Source organism: Macrosteles quadrilineatus, unplaced genomic scaffold (genome assembly GCF_028750875.1).
Source record: "Macrosteles quadrilineatus isolate MER2022 unplaced genomic scaffold, UCM_ALF_1.0 Scaffold_8__2_contigs__length_117827958, whole genome shotgun sequence".
NCBI classification, from domain to species: Eukaryota; Metazoa; Arthropoda; class Insecta; order Hemiptera; family Cicadellidae; genus Macrosteles; species Macrosteles quadrilineatus.
In genome coordinates this window covers 87,623,108-87,643,245 of record NW_026542601.1, presented here as the reverse complement: position 1 = coordinate 87,643,245, position 20,138 = coordinate 87,623,108, and the positions used below count along the sequence as shown (strand labels likewise).

Here is a 20,138-nt window from a genome sequence, read left to right as displayed (position 1 = left end):
AGGGCTATACATGTAGGCACAATGTCATGTTGTATCAAATAAAACATGGAAGGATAACCCTCTTGGAACGGTGTTTCATCTTAAACTTATACTACAAGGATCTAATGTAATGCACGAAATAAATAACAATCTCCATTCAACTAGGCTTTGTAAAAAAAGAAAAAAAACTTCAACATCTCCAAAATATAAATATGCAAGTATTAATATTAAGGTTTGAAACTTGGACGTAAGCTACCATTATAAGTTTTCGAATTAAGTTTGGCTTAGGGGTGTATAGTATAATAAGTTTCGGTATATAGCTAAAACATGTTTATTTTACTAGGCATTTGATTGTCAATACATTATTATAGTTAGCCAAAAATTAAAAGTAGATTAAACATGCATCATTAATCAGTTTGGTCCAAAGTGATAAAGTTGTAAGTATTTGTGTAATTGTACCAAAACCAAGTGAAACTGCAAATTTTAAGAAATAAATCTGAAAATATGTGAATAATACTTAATACAACGCACGTAAAAACTTATTTCTTTGATTGACAAAACAGGATTAGTTAGAGTGTCTTTAACAAAACGATCGTGAAACCTTATTTTCCGGTTAACCGCTCTTCTAACGTTTAACGTAAAAATATAATATTCACTGCTATACATTCCAGGTTGGATTCTAATGTATTTGTTTCCAGCGACGAATATTCGATACGAGATTACAGGCGGTAACGTAGCCGGAGTGTTCAGCATAGACCAAGATGGCGTGTTGAGGGTAGCGGGTCCTATAGACTACGAGACGAAGAAACAGGTAATTTCTCATACTAACTGTTGCAATATTGTTACTATTTTTGCCACACATTGTCAAATTATCCTCAGTGTTTTAAGGCTAAGGTCTGGCATTTTCAGCATAAGGATGCCAATTTTAAATACTAAGAGACATATGTAGGCTATGTATAAGGTGTTTCCTAACACAAAAGACTAATCGCATACAACAAAAACATAGAGTGAACTTAGTTTAGTTTTACAAAACTACTTTGTAGTGTACTGCAAAGGTAAGTAATCTCGAGATTATCTAATGATTTAAAGTCTGACCCAGACCAGCTATTTCCAAATAATCAAAGAAAGCCAATACCAGTTCCGTAATATCAAAGAACTATTATATTTCAGGGCCTAACCTCTCTATTGGCGACCACTCTAATTATAACTAGAATGAGTTCTAAAATGCTATATTATATATTGTTCGTAAGGCTTGGAATGAATTCATAGGAAACACATTACCCATTGAGATGTTGTTTTTATTTTACATTAAGAGAACTACTCAAGATTTGTATTAACCATAACCAGATCCACATAACGTGTATCCCGTTTTAACGTCTGTGTACAACCACGGCCACCTTTAACTTCAGGCCGCGCCCTTCGAAGTGGTAGCATCGCAGGTAGGGTTGTATACTGGGCTATGAAAATATTGAATCCACTTTAAATATACAAAAATAGATTTTAAACTTAAATATTGTTTTGGGTTTCAATTCTGTATGTTTAGTTTTCAATATTTTAATACATTTATGCTCATAAATTTTAATTTAAATGAATAATACGAAAATTAGTGAACTGGTGTCACCTGTCTGCCATGTTATCTTATGTATTTACAACAAAGGAAACGTGTTGAACATGAAATGTTTCAGCAATTTGGTTTTCTCCAAATAAAACGTGAGGGAAATGTTTAAAAGAACGAACCAGTCAGTTAGTTGTCAACTCACGTTCAAGAATATGTTAGGAAATACATTACACATTTAAAGTGGATTAACATTGCAAAGCAGATTTATGTATATATTCAATGATATAACGTTGTAGAAAGGTCAATTTTATTTTTTTTTACGAAAAATATATCTATAGTAGAGAGCTATAATAATATTTACTAATATAATGTAGCTATAATAATATTTACTAATATAATGTAGTTATCATTGTGCAGACAAAAGTTAATTTGTCTGAATGGTACATAAATAACAAATACCTCCGTTGGAGTTTGAAGTAATATATATTTATATATATTGTTACATATGGCTAGTTAAAAATAAAAAAATAACAGTCGCACATGTGGTATAAGAGATATTAACACTATTTTTCTTGTAAATTCAATTTTGAGACTCTTAAATTCTAAAAACTAATACCAATCATAAAATCAAATAATCTTAAGATAAAATGACCGAAAACCCTCAAAAAGATTACATAATGTGGCGCCCCATGTACTTCTGTTAAAGGCAACTTTTCTCGTAGTAAACCTAATATAATACTATCTAAATGTCTCGGAGAAACCCAAATGACTTGTCTATAGAAAGGTGTCTATTTCAATAAAAAACATGCTACCGATGTTTCAGTATTTGTGAAATGTATTTTCATTCCACCACAGTATGACCTAAGAATAGTCGCTTCGCACAACACGAGTGCCAGTTTCACATCTGTGGCAGTAAAAGTCAGAGACTCCAATGACAACCCACCGGTTTTTGAGCGACCCGCCTACAAGACACAGATCACCGAGGAAGATGACCGAAATTTGCCCAAGAGAGTGCTCAAGGCAAGTCCGCAAAAAAGTAACACATATAACAAAAGTGGTTAACTATTGCAGACAATCTATGTCAGCATCTTCTTAGTAAGGTTTAAACTTGGTTATCCATGGCTTTCAGTGCTTTATTAATACATTTGATCCAAAAATATAGTGCATGCAGGTATTTACGGACTATTTGGTTAGCAAAATTTGTATTTAAGAAATAAAAATCAATTATTTTTTAGTAAATTTGGACACGTAATAGAACTGCTTGGAAGTGGTCCGGTGGTTCAGTTTGTCCCATGTCATAAAGTCAAGAATATATAGACTTGTAATTACCATTCATCGAAGTAATTATTTCAAACCATTACTATATTAAGTAATGTTGAACATCACCGACTATCTCTTGATTTACTAACCGTCAGAGATCAACAAAAACTTCGCGAGGAATTTAATAACACCCGACATTGTACACGCCTGCGACTCTACTTTGACAGAATAACAATTACCAAGCTACAAATTACATTTCAGACTTCTTATCACTTTACATTAGCTAAGTAGGTCATAGGTAGGTCAAGTAGGTGATAGGAGTATTAACTTGAGTGATTATGGAAATTATAAAAATACACTTTAGTTCTAACATACACACAGTGGTTGCGACCTTTGATCAAAGGGGGTTGGCTTATTAAGTTTAAGGGGTTGAACTATATAAATTAAATATATTATTCGTGCACTCCCCCTCATAAAGAACTACCTTCTTAGATTTATTTATTATTCCTAAGATCTACTAATTAATAGTTTGATTTGTCCTCCTCCCGCCTTATAGTTATTGAAACATGTGATACATTATAATTTTAGTATAAATACCTCTTCACCATGACTAAAATAGATATTGATATTTGGTGTACAAATGATGATAACCATCAAGTCATCGATGATTGACAGATTGATATCTACATAATTAGTGGGATTTATTCTATTGACATAGTAAATAAAAATCTTAAATGTGTGATTCCGTTTTAACGACTCTTTATATTAATCACAATTTTGTAAGATGCGTCATACATTACTTGTACAACCTAAAATAACTAATATTTTACAAATACAATACCATCTCACGATTCAATAAACAAACTCCAAAACAAATAATCACGTTTTGATTGTATGCCATTTTACTGAACAATAAACGTTCCACATCGCCGTAGGTCGTGGGATGCAATTTGATTGCAACCCATCTGTTGCAATAACATTGGTAGCAATGTTGACAGAAGTTTTATTAACTTCCATTACAAATCTTAGGTAACGTTTATTAACTTTGACATTGGATCACCTTTATTACGTAATACAATAAAACTTAGATCATTGTAGGCTTTGTGATTTAACTCAAGATTGTAAGTTTCTGTTAACATTTAGGAAAATAAACGGTATCACCAATTTGAAATTTTCTCCCATAAGCTTGTCAACAACCTTTATTATGAGTAAGCGTTGGATGTAACTATGATATATTATAGGGAAAAATCACATGCAACACCTTTTGAACCGTAATTGTTACAACAATGGGGGATCACACTATTTCGTTAATAATTATAAGGACCGTAACAATGAATTTTAATCAAAACCTAAGTTTTTCCTAAAATTGAATTATTTTTTTTTGGGTTTTTAGGGAAATTAACATAAGTTACAATAACTTTTGAACTCTAAGGTAGTAAACTATTTACAGAGTTAATAATATGAAAAGGAATACAATATCTATGTCAAAGCCACATAATAATCAGAATAAACATTTTATATCTGTAAAAAGAAACAAAAGTAAAATTGGATTAAAAGAATCTGGCCTCACCTTTGTTATATTTTACAGGTGGTAGCAACCGATGGCGACCTAGACAGACCACACAACATAGTGTACTCTCTGACAGGACAAGGTATTGACCCTGACAACCCATCAAATAGCAAGTTCACCATAGACAAGCGGTCTGGGGAGATATTTGTGTTAAAGGTAACTAACAGTATAACGATGAATACACATGTAGAATAGCCAATCATTTCAACTGTTCCAGTCTTTTAATTTTGAAAGTGATTAGTTTTTGAATTGGAATCGGTTTTGTTTACCTGTATTTCAAAGAATTTATACGTGTTGTAGCTAACAAACAGAGGGCTACAAAAAGGTTGATATATATGTATATGTGTTTAGTTGAAATGAATCAAGCGTTATTTAAAGGAACTAAAAGTTAAATTTTATTTTTTATTCAAAATAATGTTGCACAAATATAGGACACGAAATATTTTAGTAAAGAAAATTAAGAATAGACGAATTTCTATTTGCCTGTTTGGAGTTTCACTTGAATATTACCTTAAACAGCAGTGATTATATTTATTCCTATTTATATAGCAGGTATATAACATAATTTATTTATAATTTAATAGTAGATCTGACGAGTACTTAAGTTTGCTGTTCCAGAGAATTTAATAAAGTGAGTTTTCTTAGTGGAATGATAATAGCTTAGTTTAAAATTCATACTGCAAAATTTTATAAAATGTATACATAAAGAAGCAAATAAAAACTCTTTTCTTTTTTGTGAAAAACATGAACATAACATAATAATTTAAATTAACAGTGTTTTCTCCTTAACCGTCAAACAATAAAACATAGAAGTATACGAACTAGTTTTTTTAGTCTTTACAAAAAGATTGGAAAGAAGCATATTATTTTCAAGTGTCTGAATATATTTATTTATAAGATACCGTACACAATCTTACCCCATAAAACCTCTTTTTCATGTCTAATTATATCGTTCGCAAACTCGTGTGAATAAATTAGGTTTACAAATTTCTACCAATCGTCAATCAGTACATTTTCACTCAAGTTGTCGTAGCAACAGACACATTATACGTGATCAGGTGGTGTTTTAGTCTTTTTTAAGAAATAAAAAAAGTAAAACGGTCCTGGATTCACGTCTCACCACGATACCTGTGGAAAAATATTGTTCTTTATATGGAAAATATAATAAAAGGTTTACATTTTTATTGCCTACTAAATTTATGTATATAGCTTAAACCAAATGTTAGTTTAATCAAAAATTTACTCATTATTCTTATTATACTAACGATTTAAATGTTAGCAAAGGACAATGTAAATTTTCCTGAAACAGATTTATTTCATTTCTTTGTAATGTTTCCTCGACAAATTACAAATTTTGCGAGGTCGTTGTGAGAGGGATCATGAGAAAATGCAAACGAATTATCTCAAAGCGAAAGCTTCGCAGCCGGACAGATGGGAATGTTTTTGTTCTCTTGATTGTGCATAAAGAATTTTTAATTACGCAGCAGGCCACAATTATCAGTGTATAAATATTTCTTCCTGGGTACCTTTTTGTTTATGTTAAATATAACAAGACATTATTTATGTCACACTATTGTGAAACAAACTATTCAGTGTAATTAGTACCCTGAAGCTAACCTGTATATAGTTTATTTTTATTTTTTAATCATTTAGTATCCCACGTCATATATACATTTTACAATATCTTAAAAAAGTACATCTCAATAGTATACATGTTACATTTAAACTTAACGTACCAGCCTCTCTCATTTTGGAATTATTTAACAAACATAAATTTCTGGACTTATGAAAATGATATCACCCTCCTGGAGTCATGATTTCATTATAATTCACGGCAGGCTGCACGCCTCTAGTCACGGAAGTCAATATGAGCTTTCTTCAATAACGTAGGCTTAAGACACGACTTATAATTAATTTATATTTCCATACTAGGAATCGTATATGCATACAAAAAGTTCCTCTAAAAGAATCTGACAACTTACAATTCTTAATGACCAGGCAATGAATGGAACGTTGACTTAAATTCCGAAACATAAGACCTTCATTTCAATGTTTTAACAATGCAATGGGGCTCCTAGTTTTATACTAATAAAGATTAAGATAAGAGTGATTTTAAACAAACATAAAATGTAACAAAAAAAACTAGTTCCCGGGGAATCTTAAGTGTAGCCATGTATTTGCAGCCTCTGGACAGGGATCAGCCCAGAGGTAGACCAGCCTGGAAATTCACAGTGTTCGCTCAGGACGAGGGTGGTGAGGGTCTGGTTGGTTTCGCCGATGTCCAAGTCAACTTGAAGGACATCAATGATAACGCACCGGCATTTCCTAGCAGCATATGCTATGGCAACATCACTGAAAACGGCGAAGCAGGTAATCATATTATCCAAGCATCTAGTACGTTATCATCAGTAAAAACACGGATCCATATTGGCCCTTGTTTAACTAAGCTATTCTAATTAAAAAATATAGTATGGTAACAATATCGTTTTATGTAAATCCAAGCTTAAATATCTGAAAACAAAAATCGACAAAAAACAATTGGGTAGTTTAAAAAGTAAAATCTTGTGGATTGATGAAATTCCAAATTTGGAGTTTTATGAAGCTCATCAATATGTATAACTAGGTCAAAGCAACAAACCACTAATTGAATTGTGTGATAATCTAATGCAAGAGTAAACTACATAAGCTATTCTTGTGTTAACTATGTAAAACACACAGTATTAACCAATGCGGCTGTTTCTATAGGTTTGTTTAAATATTAACAAACTCTACCGTAACATGAGTAATGCATACTTATTTACAAGTTAATTAAGATATAATGTCTCTGGAACAAAACCGTTTTTATCAAGAAACTATTCTTACTGCGCGTTCATAAAATGCTCATGTTCATGTGTTCATGTTGGACACTTGGCAACAATTTCTATAATATAATTACACCTATTAGTTACAAATACTATTTTACTAATACACGAAATGTCAAGTTTGCAAAATTAACTAACAAATTATTACTAAAACTATAATAATACCACTAGTTATAGTAAAATCAAAATAGTAGTTCTGCTTTCAATGTCTAACGTTTGTAGATCTAAATACCATTCCACGTGTAACACGATTTAATGAAATAAAGAAGCAACTCAGCGTATAAGTTAAGTTATTAGTGTCTTTAACTTGCGTGACAACATCAGTGAAAGTTACTAGGGCTAAAGTTGAATCCACCCAACGTATCGTATGTCACATAACAATGGTTTTCATTAAAATATTATTAAAATTTGCCCAATGCAAGCACTAAAGTACAATTGTGAATGAAATTTTATTTAAACATAATATTATTTGAAAACAGAAATTTATCCCTAAAAGTTGTAAATAATTTATATCACACCGATTTGATTTGCTTTACCACAAAAAACAACATCAAAACGTTGGTAAAAACGAACAAAAAAGTACATAATGTGTATAAATACAAAAAGTAACGCAGTCCAACCTTTATTAATATTTACATTTATTTGAAATCCTTTATTCGCTAATTTTTTATAAGTGGTGGACAGTAAAGGTTTTGCATTATATCTAGAAATAATAATAATATTGATAAACGGTTTCCTGGTCACTTTCTTTTAATATACTAAAATTTAAAGCAAGTGTTCGTTATACAAACAATAATAAGGATGTTTTTATTGATAAAAGGTTAGACATAACAGTATAAACTGTTTGTACAATTTGTTAAAGCTATTTAAAAGATGAAAACTTTAAAAGTTTTGTAAAACCTTAGTTCTGATAGTTCCGATGTACTATGGTCATATATCTTACAAACTCGTTCATGATGGATTTGCAGGTGCAGTAGTGATGACTATGACTGCCATAGACCACGACGACCCCATGGAAGGTACAAACGCCAAGCTGAGATACTCTATAGAGAAGAACGTGATAGAGGAGGAGACAGGAGCTCCCATCTTCGACATCGAGGCAGACACCGGGACTATCAGGACTGCGGTGTGCTGCCTGGACCGAGAGAGGACGCCGGACTACGCGGTACAGGTGGTGGCCTCGGACGGTGGCGGGAAAAAAGGTGCGTCTGTTACGAACTATGTGTGCCAGTCAAGCTTTCCCGTAAAACATATATACCTTATGATTGTTATATCAGGTTGCATACAGTGTAAATAAAAAGTCAAGACCCCCCCCCCCCTCTAAGATTTTTCCAAGTAAATACACAGAGATATCCTTTTGGTGGTCATGCAATCTTAGCAGGAAGTTTCATTTTATGATTTTGAAATTATTGAGTGTCCCCCCAAAAGGGGGAATTTGGGGGCAACTCAAATATTTTAAATGTAAACCCCCTTTAAGTGACACCTCATTTTGAAGGGTTTGCAAAAACTTACAGAATGGTGAAAACTAGAGGTCGAATCGAAGGTAAACTCTATCCCAAAATGGTAAAATTGGTTGGTAATGGTAATATTGGCTACCATTTTGGATAGAGAAGAGATAGCAAACTCAGGATTTCACCAATCTTTAAGTTTTTGTAAACACTTCAAAATGAGGTGTCACTTGATGGAGGTTTACATTGAAAACTTTTTAGTTTCCCCCCAAATCCCCCCCTTTGGTGGGACACTCAAAAATTTTAAATGTAAACCCCCATTTAGTGACACTTCGTTTTGAATTGTTTACAAAATTTAAAGAATGGTGAAAACTAGAGTTTGCTATCTCCTCTCTATCCAAAATGGTAACCAATATTACCATTACGAACCAATTTTAACATTGATTTTCTACGACATTTTATGGGCTACCATTTTGGATAGAGAAGATATAGCGATCTCTAGTTTTCACCATTATGTAAGTTTGTTTAAACACCTTAAATGAGGTGTCACTTGAAGGGGGTTTACATTTTAAATATTTGAGCTGCCCCCCAAATGCCCCCTTTTGGGGGAACACTCAAGAATTTCAAAATCATAAAATGAATCTTCCTGCTAAGTTTGCACGACTACCTAAAGGATATCTCTGTATATTTACTTGGAAAAATATTAGAGGGTGGGGGGGGGGGTTTGACTTGTTATTCACCCTGTAGTATATCCATTGTATTAACGTCAGATTATTTAGGTGTCGCGGGCATTTTCCATTGTGATTAATGATGAACACTGTTTCAAAGAGGTTGTGGAATCTAAACCCGACTTAGGAGAGAGGTTGTCAAAACATTACGAGAATAGTACATAAACTCCAGCTAAGGCTGAAAAAACTGCAAAAAACCCAAAGAACAACAGTACAGTATTCAAACGCTAATAAAAAAATCCTTAAATTAAATAAATAAGACAGTCAATCAGCAAACAAAGACCCTCCTTCGTTCTAAAATAATAAATTTGTTGCTTATATTGTTTAATGCACACTGTAGGCCTATTTATTTCTCATACCTTTTACCACAAATATTACATCCAGTTTTAATCTAAACTGTTTATAAACCATTTTAGGTACAGTATATCGTACTGCTATGTTGTAACATTATTAAATGTCTTGGCTTAATAGAAAGCCTTACCGTTGTAGGATGTCATAGTCTAACAAATTAAACACAATAAACAACTATAAACAATAAAACCGCCTTTAAATACTAAGTATAATATATAATGTTGAGTGTGGCATAAATACGCGTCCATATCACACCAACTAGAAATGCAGTTTCATTTCGGATGAAAAAGCAAAAGAAAATAAATTCTAATTTTGTGAAGAAAAAGCACCAAGTATAAAACCACCTTCAAAAGACTTACTATGAACGAATTATATAAATACATCAACGGTTTTTCAACACTTTCTTTAACCTAAACATATAAATATATCCGTAATAAGTTCTTTGACAAGTCACCCATATCGCAATACTCTTTAATGAACACTAGAGAGAATACAAAAGGCTGACAAAGCTAGTAATGAGTGGACTCAGTAGCCCTTCATTTTGACATGGCTCTTTATGTTGTAGACGTCTCTGTCATTCTAATATTACTAGTCTGACATTTTATATTATTTCTGTTTGCATATAACGTGTCATATTTTGACATTGTAAGCGAAAAAATATTGTTATTTCATCAAGTATCATGGTATTACAATACCATATAATATCCACCATAACACCATATATTAATCAGAAACTGATTATAATTATTGAAGAGAAACTTACACTTAGATTACATGTACACAACTCTTTGATACCACCATAGTTATTAAGCATATTTTAAACTAAAAATATTGACCATATAGGTTACAAATTTCCAATGCATTCAAAGATTTCATGGAGTACTAGACTAAAAGCGACGTATTTTCACTTGATAATATTATCATAGCATGTAGTTATAACAGTCTTAAAATCATTAGGTATATATGTGGTTATAACTACCAGGTTTTACAAAAAACTCGTTTCAAAATAATGTGTTTGACCTTTTTTGTGTCTCAACTAATTTGAAGCTATACCCAGGGACGGGAACTGCCTCTATTCGTGTGACTGATGTTAACGACCGACCACCCCAGTTCACCAAGGACGAGTGGGTGACGGAGGTCCTGGAAACCAACGGAACAACACTGCCTTCTGAGCCCATCCTTACAGTTACTGTACTGGACGAGGACGAACAGAACGACTTCCACTACAAGGTACAAACTGAAAAGTCTAAATATGGTATTTTTGTAAAACTACCGTCGGGAATATTTATTACTATTTCTGATAAAGTAGTTGCCTTATAAACATTTAAAACAATCACACTAAATGCTACAGATTTACCACTTTTATGTAATTAAAATTTTTAATGAATTTTTTTGGGACTAGATGGCTATTTTTGGCTCTTGTGAATGAATTAACTACCTTAAGTACCGCATCGCAAGTATGGAAAGAAATTCCGTTTTATATAGTTTTTTATAAACAAAATAGGTTAGAGAAATATAATAAAGGAAATATGGTTTCGGAAATCGTTTGATATGTTTTAAACATTGAATAATTTAGAATTGTCAGCCAGCATTTGTATCACTAAGTTTGTAATGCAATAACAGTTAACTTATCATAACATGTCACAAAAGTTGTCTTAGGTGCAATAACAATAATATGTTTTTTGTGTCTTACCGGAAACTATTATTTAGATTATAGCCAAAAATCTACCCCAATTTAGAAGCTTACGTACAAGTTTAATCTATATGATTCAATTTGAAGCAACGTTAATAACTGCTTGTTTAACAGGTTATAGAAAACAGTGGTTTTGGTGCGGACAAGTTTTCTATGGTTCGAAACCCAGATGGTACCGGGTCATTACTTGTAACCCAACCATTGGACTATGAAGATACACTGCACAAAAACGGCTTTAGATTCAGAATACAGGTCAACGACCAGGTAATACTTTGTTTAAATTCCTTTAAAATGCATTTTTTGTTATACCTAATGGTAAAAGACGTTTAGTAACAAACTATATTTTACAATACAGACAAAAAGATCCAACGACGTGTTACTTCCATCCCGTTGGACTATGTTAAGCGTTCTTTGTGCTCGAGTATCACTTAACAAAGGACAAGGCTTGAGCTTCCGCTCTTTACAAAGGGGGAAACGAGTGCAAATCCCAGTTTGACTTGTTGAGAGCACATTGAATACAACATAATATGATTTAATTATGAAACAAACATTTTGAACTATACATGTTGAATGTCTTAGCCAGGTTTATAATTTGTTTCGAATTAAATTACTAAAAGTGTGTCGAAGCATTCTTATATGATTATTTATTACAAAATAATTTTGAAATAAATGTTCTATTGATGTTCTAATGATACAGGGTGTGAAAGGAGAGGCGGACAAGCTTCACACGGCGTACTCGTGGGTAGTGGTCAAGCTCAAGGACATCAACGACAATTATCCACAATTTGAGAGAAGCCATATTGAGGTCACCATTGACGAGGATGCCGAGGTCGGAAGTCCTCTCGAGGTCTTTAGGTAACTGAGTTTTACTTAGTACTAAAACTCTCCTTAAGTTAGTAAACCATCATCTGTCCTCAGTAGATGGATGGCAGCTTCGCAAAATGGCTTCGTATATTTATGGATGAATTTAAAACGAAGACTCGAAAGAAATCGATTTTTCGGCAAGGCCCTTCAAATTGGTAAATTGTGGGCTTACTTTGGGAACTAGGAGGCGGAGGTAATATGAATACTTAGACGAAGTCTCTCAACTTTGTGTAATCGTAAAATGTGTACAACTTTGAATGTATATAGATTTGAACTATTTATTAAATGAGTTTTAAGTATCGATAATATGTATACATTTAAGCTATATGAGAGTTGATAAATAAATTCGTTTTGCCAGGGCTAAGGATCCGGACCAGGGGAGCAATGGGAAGGTAGTATACAACATAGACCGAGCGACTGACAGGAAACGAAACTTCCGCATCAGCCAGGATGGAACAGTCTATATACAAAGAACCTTGGACAGAGAAGAGAAGACTAACTTTACAGTGAGTTTGAATCAAAAGCATGACCATAAGTGTATTTTTTTTAGGACCCTGTTTTTTTACGGAATCATCCCAGTAAACATGTATTTACGAATCTGAACTCAAGGTATTGTACGGAATGTAGAATCACACCAAAAATAGCTGTAGGTACGGTGTTTAGTGAGATGAATTCATAAAAGTGCGCAAGGCCTTTTCCTAAAATACTATTTCTTTTTAAAATACAGATAAAACGCTTAACCGATTTATTTCCAAAGAGGGATGTTTTCAATTGGTAAAATATTATCACTCCTGGTGGTATAAGATATTTACAAAATGTAAAATAAAACTGACTAGCTCAGAAAAGTAATAGTATTAACCAGTAACCAGTGACAAAACACCAGTAGTAGTAGTAGTAGTAACCAGGACACTTTTCAACCCGAGCTCAAGTTTCACAAAAAACGAGTGAGGGACAAAAAGACACGTTTTGCCCGTCAGATGAGCTATATTTTTCGTGGCAACTTCATTATTTAAAAATACCTATGCTGCAATTCGAAAATACTTTTCATGTAAAGATAGCCTCTCAAAATGACTTCCAGCTTGTTTCTATTTTTGCTAATTAAAACAAACAGGTGATTAGTACAGTCAAGTGTTTAGATAAAATAATTACTTCTATCATGATTGTGTTAGTGTAATAAATTTCTTACAATAAATTTTTGTTTTTACAACAGCCGATTTTTACTCACTAGGAGTAAAAGAGCTACATAAGACCTGCCATGCACGTATTGAAAACGTTTGCTTTGCTGCAGTAGAACAAAATATGATTAGCTTATTTATACTAGAAAAGTCAATGGTAATAATTATTTTTAATATACCATAGACTTACACCTACATTTATTCAATATAACTGTACATGTTGTTGGTATCTGTCACAGCTGCGTATTCTGGCTGCTGACGAAGGTAGCCCAGCTCGGACCTCCACAGCAGCCATGACTGTCCTGGTGTCAGATGTCAATGATAACGCCCCAGTGTTAGCTCACCAGTACAGACCAGTCATCATGGAGGGGGAACCCAGCAGTAAGGTAAAGATAGCAATCATCATAAAATTAATAATATACCTAACAAAAGGACATACTTAGTGGTTATATACAGTAATGGTACACTAATCTGAAGAGTCTGTATTGTCGTATTAAAATTAAATACAGGGTATTAGAATATTTTTTTCTTTCTTTGTCTTGCACTAAACAAGATTAAGGTTAGCATTATTTTTTTTATATCAAGCTTAAATTTAAGATAAACAGTTAACAGGGGAAACCCATTTTCCCATTTCGAAAGTTATAACTGGTATACACGAACCTGGTATGATGAAAACCTCTAAGCCAGGGTTTTACTGAACCAAAAAAGGTTTGACTGATAAACAAAAATAAAGTCCTGGTGCAGAAATTTAGCTACATTTTAGTACCACGAGCATTTTAGTAGTTGTAGCTACTACAGAAAATTGTGTTAATATTACATATTTAATTAGTACTGTTATATGTATTTTATAGTAACATTCAGGTTAAAACTAGTAACGTTAAGTTTTGGTAAAAAAAACTTCATTGGAATCAATGATGTCAGACTGCTTAATTGTAACAATATATCTTTTTAAAATAATAAGTAAGGATTTCGTAGTAATAATTACGGCATAATAGTGAAACAGTTATATATTTAAACATTTTACCATTGTAAAAGGCAAGTAAAAACAGAATAAAATACCAAAACAGTTTTTACAAAAGCTTACTGAGGAATTTACGACCAAAAAGCCCTCTTGATAGTGACAGTCAATAAATCGCATTCAAGGCATTATTTCTTGTTTGGCGTCTGCTGTCCATTTGTCTCTAGGTCAATCAGGGTAGTTGTTGGGCTTGTCTTTTAAGGTCAAATATTATCAAAAAGTTTGGTGATTCATTGTAATGAGGAAAATATTGATAGTCGTTTACTAGCGACAACTTTAATCTATAGATCCTATTGTATTTAGTAAAGGTGTTGTTATTGATGTGTATACATACAGTTTCAATATTACACCTTTAAATCGTAAGGTGATAGGTTCTAGCCCAAAATTGAGTATCCATTAACATCCTAACTATCACATAGCTAAAGTCTATTGGTGCTCAGCATGAACTAAACCCCGGAACCTCTTAGACCAAGGTAATTTACTCTATTAGCCAAGCTTTCTCTCAATATGTAATACTGTGTATACATTAAGACGAAAAGATTTGGCACCACTACATTTCATTTATTATATTTAAGTATAAATTGTATTAGAATTCATTGAAAATATTTATTTACTTAGTGTGTTAGCAAAATCAATAGGTCCTAAAAGCACATTGATAAAATATTCGGTATTTGAAAAATTAACTACACACATAACAATGTATTTTAAACCATGTAAAGGATATTTTTTATACAGGTAATCCAAAGACTTAATCCATAAGGCTAATGTTCAATATCCAGTTTCTGATACTACCTTTGACTATTACTACAACTTCAGTATTCAGTAGTCCATGATGCTACGCACTAAACAATCAAAGTCAGAGTGCTGATATTCAAACTTAACCTGTAAATTTTATGAGTTGTTTATGAATTTTCAATATTAAGGGGTGCTCACATTGAGTGCACTTCTACGTTTATTTTGTCATTTCGTGACAATTGTTGTATTATTTTAACCACGTATGTTTTGACAATAGATTTAAGGCTTCAACATTTGGTAAATATTGATGAGTGTTTTTTCATGTTACTAACCATCAATATTATATTCCATAGATAAAGATTATCAATGTTATTCCTCCCTAGGTAGTGGAGCTGGTGGCTCAGGATGCAGACGACGCTACGAGAGGCAATGGTCCTCCCTTTGTCTTTGCCATTGATCCTGTGGCAGACGATGTCCTCAAGGCCTCCTTTAAAGTAGAGAACATTCCAAGTATGTGTCAGACAATATGTTAGGCACGAAATAAAAGTGATAAGATTTTTGTTAACAACAACGTAAATTCTGTAGTTTTTGTTTTATAGTTCAGTGATTATGGACATAATTTAATTTATATTTTCTTTTGAAGTTCTATAAAAATGTGTAGTCCATTAGGATTCAATATAATTTTACATTTATATTTGTTCTTGAACAACATTAAATTTCGGCGAAATGTCTGATCAAATAATATAGTTCTCTAGCCCAAGGCAACTTTGGTTATCATATTTATGAGAGTATTTGCATTTTACACTATTGTTTAACGTTTGTTATATGTTGATCGAATTATAAAAAAACTATTGTTTTTCAGTCAATGAAAAATATCATAACTCAACCACAACTGTAAAATCAGTTAAAAGTTCCAATTTAAACTTTATTTTTGTGTGCATGAAAAATGTAAATCTTTAATGTCTTGCAACATAGTAAGAAAGAACTTAAATTTACATAGGGTATGTTTCAAAGAGCCATTGTTTTATAAACATAGGAATATACTTTCAAATGTCTTTTTACTTTGCCCTTCTTATAAAACAGAAATTCCAATCAATATCACCATAAAAAAACGCATGATGAAAAAACCTTTACAACAAATTTAAGATATTCATTATATTTTGTACAAAGAGACTTTTGAAAAAATTAAAATATCCTTTTAAATTATCCTAATCAATTTTGTATTAAAAAAAACGAGCTAGATTCAAGATGGATATTTGAAATTGCTTCGTGGCATACCACAACTTGTTTGCTTTAAATTATCTCAAGAAAATTGATTAAACAAAGACAACAGATGTTATCAAGTGGATCTTGACTCAAGAAAATGCATTTATAATCAACTCTGTTAAAAACTGAAATCTGTCTTTCAGGAGAGAGATTTTGTCACGATCCGAGTTGCATCTAAACAGGTTGCTAGTAAACTCTACTTGTAATATCAACATAGTTATTTTTTCATTTTAAATTGTTTTAAATAATTAAATTATAGAAAATTGAAAATAGTTTTTTTTGTCTAATTACTTTACACTGGTTTTTAACTGTACCTCACATCGAATGATCAAGCTTACTTTCTATATTAGTTTTTAATGCAATATTTCAACTATATGTTATCCTGCCAAAACATCATTATAACAAAGTCTTAAAAGATATTGTAACACACAACAATATATAATAACAACCCTATCATATTCTAATATACCAACAAAGCCAATGTCTAACGTATAACAATAATGCACTAACAGTTAACCAATTATCAGGAGGAGCCGGCGGCAATGGGACTGGGGTTGTTTGGTCCACTCGCGCTCTGGACAGAGAAGAACGCAAGGAGTACCTCGTTCCTATCGTGATCCGGGACTCTGGTAGACCTCAGATGACCGGAACAAGCACCCTGACTGTCATTGTAGGAGATGTCAACGACAACCCAATGTTCGGGGGAAGAAAACACATCTTCGTCTACAACTACATGGTTGGTAACATGACGTTTCAAGCTGTATTACAGGATAGCTGAGGGCATTTCATCAGTTGGGAAATATACAGAGGAAAAATGGCAATTATCTACCAATCTTTCAATTTGTTCAACTTTAAAACTTGTTTACACAAAAATCTACTAAAAATTGCTCAAAGATTATGAAAATAATGACTGAAGTTTGTATGAAAAATGTTTCCACATTGTTTTTAAAGCTATCGTTTATTTGGTCTACTATTTTTTATAGCTTTTCTCGTGACATTTCGCATGCATCATGTCTGTAAACTTATTATAGAAGAAAAGTACATATATAACAATTAGTCAACGCATAAAATGTCTCGTCCTATTTAAAAGGAAACATTTTCAAAGCTTGGTATTACAATCTATTGTATACTGTACAGAGAATGACAGCAGTTTACAAACTCAAACTCCTCCGTTCGGAATAAGTTGTCTGAAACGTGATTCTGATCCGCGAAACTTTGTTTGCCGTCATGAATTCCAATTGTCTCTAAGTAAATAAGATTCCAAGTATCCCAACCACGAAAACTGCCCAATTTGCTTCTATTCTCTTTAGGGAAAGTTTTAACACAATCTTCTTGAACATTTTGAATTCAATACTTAATCTTTTGAATAATTCCTACTGGGTGCGAGATACTTTAAATATATAGATTGTAGGTTCTTTCATTTGGAATAAGAAATATTTATTATAAGACTTATTTAAAATGAACTATTTTGCTATCAATACAATTACTTGTTACACAATTATAATTTAATTATTGCAAATATTGTAGTCGTAACTAAAAATTAAACCAAATTATGCTAATTTATCCAGTTATTACTATAACATCAAGTTAATTACAGCATTATGACTGAACCATTGTAATCTGCAGGGAATATATAATTAGATCACGTTTGACTAAATATCGTTATACGAAAATTCAAGAAACTTCAGACCCATCCAACATATAAACTTTTTTAACCTAAGAGCAATGATGACGCCCTTTAATACAGGCACTCATTACAAGGATGTTGAGTATTTTCTCTAGGCTTTTATATTTTATTTTCCAATAGAAAAAAATATCCTCAGGCTCAGGATGAATCAATAAAATACAAGGCACTAAGATATTTACCACAGAAATATTTCTCTAAACATTCCTAGTCAATAAGTAGTTTGTTAGACTCTAAAATAGATACCCACAGTTTATATTGCCTTGTACTGGGACAGTCCGGAAAGTTCTCACCCAGATTAGTGTGTAGGGACAGATACCTGACACAGCGATAGGACGGGTCCACGTGGAGGATCTGGACGACTGGGACATTCCGGACAAGATGTTCTACTGGGACTCCAGTGAACACGTCAGGTTTCGCCTCAACGAAGACACTGGCATGATCACCATCCGACAAGGCACTCCTGATGGGCGGTACATTCTAAGATTCAAGGTCTACGACCGGAGACATACCAGGACAGAGGTAAACCATCCTTAGTTATCATGCATAGTAAGTTGCAGCTCTGTATAAACATAAACATGAGCATTCTTAGTAAATTTATTGTCACGAAAGAGCAGTTTGAATTTTTATGGTAGCTATAAAAAATCATGTGATATTCATGATAGTAGTAGTATTGTTCTTAAAGTAACTTATTTGTTTGGTTTAGGTATTTTGCAACGTAACGGTGACAGTGAAGGAACTACCGCATCAAGCCGTGCTCAAGTCTGCCTCTTTAAGGATCACTGGCCTAACAGATGAACAGTTTATCGCGGAAGATCACAACGTGAGTCTAGTAATGCAACTTTTGATGGTAATGCAACTAAAGCATATATGAAAACAGGTGATCTTTGCGTGTTCAGTCAACTTGAATTAGTCCCTAAAGCGATTACTAGAAAATGTTGAATGCATCATGTACTAAAGTGCTTGGAACAAAAAATAATTTTTGAGTGTTCCTTTTTAGAATAAAGTGCATTGGCTAAACATATTGAGTACTAAATTTGCAGGTGAAAGCAAAAACATAGTTTGCAAAACAACTTTTGAGTATAATTTATTTTCAATCTTCCACATTCTTATCTTAAGTTTTCTCATACTTCTACTTTACCCATGCCAAATTTAATAATAAATTAAACCCAGTGTTCCTCCTAGGTTTCTCAAGGTGGTAGCAAAGCCAGTCGGCTCCGTGAGAAGCTCGCTGACCACCTAAGGCTGGAGGTGCGGCAAGTCGATATCTTCAGTGTGCAGACCGTAAAAGGATCTCCTCCAATGACAGATGTGCGGTTTTCAGCACACGGTGCGAGATATTACAGTCCAGTCAGACTACAAGCCGTCCTTCTGCTCAATAGGGTGCAGGTGAGAGATCTTGTAAATAGCGCAGAAAAAGTACTAAAAATTGTGTTTTAAGTGTAGATTCATACGCTTTAAGTTTCGAAATTGAAATAATGACTGTACCAAGTATAAGCAACTGGTTTAAAAAATATACCTCAGAATGATGTTACAAGATGTGGTGAATCATGTGATTTGCCACTTTCTTGCAAAACGTTAAATCCCGATATTTTATTTTGAATATGATTTTAGTTAAAATTGTCCACGTGCTTATTTCATATCCAACACTTAAAATGTACTTCTATAGAAATTTCAAGCAAAAACATAGAATACACCAAATTTATTGAGTAATCTAAAAAAAAAGTAAAAAATAACTCACAAAAAATAAAAGGAGACAATTATACAACAGTTACCGATAAATAAAACAAACCTATAATCAATAAAACATAATAAAAACATAATATCACATTAACGTATTATAACTATGTAAACACGCGTGTGTATTACTACAACTAATTAACACATAGATTAGATAAAATGTATGCAATATTACAAATTAAAATTCTAACAAGCCAATAAATATACC

General features: G+C 32.7%; 1 protein-coding gene across 1 annotated transcript in view; it reads left to right on the top strand.

The window, feature by feature from the left end:
* LOC128999601 (neural-cadherin-like) overlaps positions 1-20,138 on the top strand; it is a 330,457-nt gene that overhangs the window by 297,019 nt on the left and 13,300 nt on the right. Inside the window, exons 3-17 of the mRNA XM_054426185.1 lie at positions 678-790; positions 2,393-2,557; positions 4,386-4,523; positions 6,551-6,737; positions 8,197-8,430; positions 10,813-10,985; positions 11,563-11,712; positions 12,146-12,303; positions 12,671-12,818; positions 13,727-13,873; positions 15,624-15,750; positions 17,034-17,242; positions 18,500-18,712; positions 18,897-19,013; positions 19,376-19,579. Of these exons, the coding sequence (XP_054282160.1) occupies positions 678-790; positions 2,393-2,557; positions 4,386-4,523; positions 6,551-6,737; positions 8,197-8,430; positions 10,813-10,985; positions 11,563-11,712; positions 12,146-12,303; positions 12,671-12,818; positions 13,727-13,873; positions 15,624-15,750; positions 17,034-17,242; positions 18,500-18,712; positions 18,897-19,013; positions 19,376-19,579 (2,483 nt within the window). The remainder of the gene's footprint in view (positions 1-677; positions 791-2,392; positions 2,558-4,385; positions 4,524-6,550; positions 6,738-8,196; positions 8,431-10,812; positions 10,986-11,562; positions 11,713-12,145; positions 12,304-12,670; positions 12,819-13,726; positions 13,874-15,623; positions 15,751-17,033; positions 17,243-18,499; positions 18,713-18,896; positions 19,014-19,375; positions 19,580-20,138) is intronic.